Source organism: Pundamilia nyererei, unplaced genomic scaffold (genome assembly GCF_000239375.1).
Source record: "Pundamilia nyererei isolate P.nyererei 1_Seehausen unplaced genomic scaffold, PunNye1.0 scaffold00201, whole genome shotgun sequence".
Lineage (NCBI taxonomy): Eukaryota > Metazoa > Chordata > Actinopteri > Cichliformes > Cichlidae > Pundamilia > Pundamilia nyererei.
In genome coordinates, this window is record NW_005187602.1 from 198,424 (window position 1) to 201,126 (window position 2,703).

The following is a 2,703-nucleotide window of genomic DNA, read 5'->3' on the forward strand; positions in this document are numbered from 1 at the left end:
TCAATAAAATTAGATGTTGAGCAATTTTCCTAGTCATTGTTATCGATGACAATGTGTAGCTGTGTCAGATCAACAGTTAGCTGTAAAAAGGATGTTACTGCAGCTGTGGCTACAACCGTAGCTTGCCTCCACCAGTGTGTGAATGTGAGAGTGAATGATAGTGGCATTGTAAAATGCTTTGAGGGTCTCGAAAAGCGCTATATAAATGTAATCCATTATTATTATTATTATTATTATTATTATTATTATTATTACAACATTTCCTCACCAAAGAAATGAATATAAATTTAGTTATATTAAAACCTTATGATATACTGAGGACTGTTTGCCACTCTCTTCCAAAGCAAGAAGAAAGTTTTTGAGAAAAATTCACTTGTGGTCTGATGTGGTCAGTTTTCAGTATCTGCCCAGATAACATTTTTCATGGATATCTGGATGGCTGGTTGGCTCTTCATCTTAAAGAAACAGACTTCTGCACTAAAATTTGCTTAATATTATCTGAGTCATGACTGTTCTTATAATGCAATAAAAAAGCTATTTGGAAACATCTGGACCTATTACCTCTCACGCTGGACTGTTTCCTATAAAACCATGGCATTTAGCAATGTTATGCAGGAACAGCTAAGGGAGAGGCACACTTTCCATCAACAGATGGCTATGTTTAAAAGTATCAAATATATTCATGCATTTCAGATTTCCATTTCCTATATAAATTGATTCATTCACATCTTTTAGATCAGTTCGGAATTCAGAATTTGAACACTTGAATTTGAACACTTGAACACTTGAACACTTGTGGCATACCAAAGACCTGTATATTACCCTAAACACAGACAAAGATCAAGCCTCCTCATGTGAGATAAACCATAATTATCACCATTCTAATCTTTTTAGACCTGCTCAATTCTTTTACATTTAGATTACTCATTTATTTTACAAGAAATTAATGACAGAATGTAATTTTTTTAAAGTAACTCCAGACCTGCCAGCGCTGCTTGTTCTGATGGGGTTTTACCATCACCATTAATCACAGTGTACGGTTCCCGAAAGTGAGGAACCACTGCACATGTGCACAGATGAAGGGAAGTTTTGGAGAAGACTGAAGTTTCTCAAAACATGTTTAAGAGGATGTTTAAGATGGTTCATTATAAAGTCCTGAATAAAGCAGGTACATTTATTATTTGAGTCAAGTGGGACATTTATTTGCATAATCATTCTTCGGTATTCTGAGCCTGGATCCCTGAGTCATCTGGATCATTATTGATGTTGCTGTTATTCATAGTAATATTTATTAATAGTATCATTAACAAGAAGAAGAATCATTTTATTTTATTTCATTTTTTTTATATATATTTTAAGTATTATATTTAAAATTTGCCAGATTTTCAAAAAGTTTACATTTTTTGAACAATTCTGTGATTTCAATTTTATTCTATGAAAAGAAAAACACCAGAACTGTTTGAACCAGGAATCTCGCCTTTTTGCCCCAACCGAGGAACCATCACTCATTTCTGTAGCTGGATCTTATCGTGGGCTTTTAGTCCACTTGTTAAAAAAAAAAAATACTATAATAAATTCACCAATTAAAAGGACAAAACTTCTCTTAAATATCCTTAAAGCTTTGATCTAGAGAAGCAGCACTCACATGGAGGTGATGTTCTGGAAAAGATCCTCGATGCTGCCGGTATTATTCCCAGCATTCCCGGTGCCCTGGAAGGACAGCAGCGGGAAGAACTGGCTGTTGTCGGACTTACTGCAGAAGATTTCAGTGGGAGAGCAGGTGCAGGTGGGGGGACAGTCCAACAAGGAGCTCGGGCAGCTGTGAAAGAAAACGCTGAGCAGAACGGAAACCTTCCAGCAGCACCGGATCCCGAGAAGGCGACGCGCGCCGAACAAATCCATGCTGTCACGATTCAGTCCCAGATTCCAACTTTGAAGCTGAACGAGAATGAAAATGACTAAAAATGAAAATGACTCAGTCCGTCAGAGTCTGAAGCCGTGTGAACGCTGCGCTCGCCTTATTCCGCTCAGTGGAGTCCAAACGGTCAAAGCTGTAAACATCTCCCTCCGTGTGTTCACGCGTGTCTGAGTGTGCGCGTGCTTGTGGGGGTATCAGAGGTTTTAATGATGCCAGTCACGCCCCCCTCCCTGCTCGTCACACCAACAACGTTTGGATGGAACAAAGAGGACAAAATAAGAAAAATCCAGAATATTCTCCCGCTGTTTGATGTGTACGGTCGCAGTGAGCATTTCTCTCATTTTCATCTCCTTTTTGAGTCATCTGTCCATCTCTCAGTCTCTCCCACACACTCTCTCTCTTTCTCTCTCGCTCCCCGTGGCGTTTCTTCCACCAGGGGTCGAGTGAGAGAGAGAGAGAGAGAGAGAGAGGCCCCATCCTCTGAGTCCACCTGCTGGGCAGAGGAGCGCAGTGGACACGCGTCAGCTTTGCTTTTGTGCGCACGCACACACACGAGTGAGAGAAAGAGAGAGATATTCACACTGCTCTGATCAGGCTGAGTTACAGTAAAGAACAGTTTAAATAGCAATTGGTATAAATATGACGCCGAGTTCGTGATTATCAGACACATATGTGTGTTATATTATCTCCATCAAGCTCTCGAACTGTTGTAAAATGAGCAGCTACTCTTTCTCAGGTGATGGTGCAAGAGTAAAGGTTTGGTTAGGTGGATGAAAGCTGGCCTT

General features: G+C 39.9%; 1 protein-coding gene across 1 annotated transcript in view; it reads right to left on the reverse strand.

Annotated features, from left to right (window-relative positions):
- The window catches only part of LOC102215492 (NT-3 growth factor receptor-like), an 80,150-nt gene extending 77,873 nt beyond the window's left edge, over positions 1-2,277 (reverse strand). Inside the window, exon 1 of the mRNA XM_005747609.1 lies at positions 1,646-2,277. Within this exon, the coding sequence (XP_005747666.1) occupies positions 1,646-1,902 (257 nt within the window). The 5' untranslated portion in view covers positions 1,903-2,277. The remainder of the gene's footprint in view (positions 1-1,645) is intronic.
- Positions 2,278-2,703: the final 426 nt, after the last annotated feature.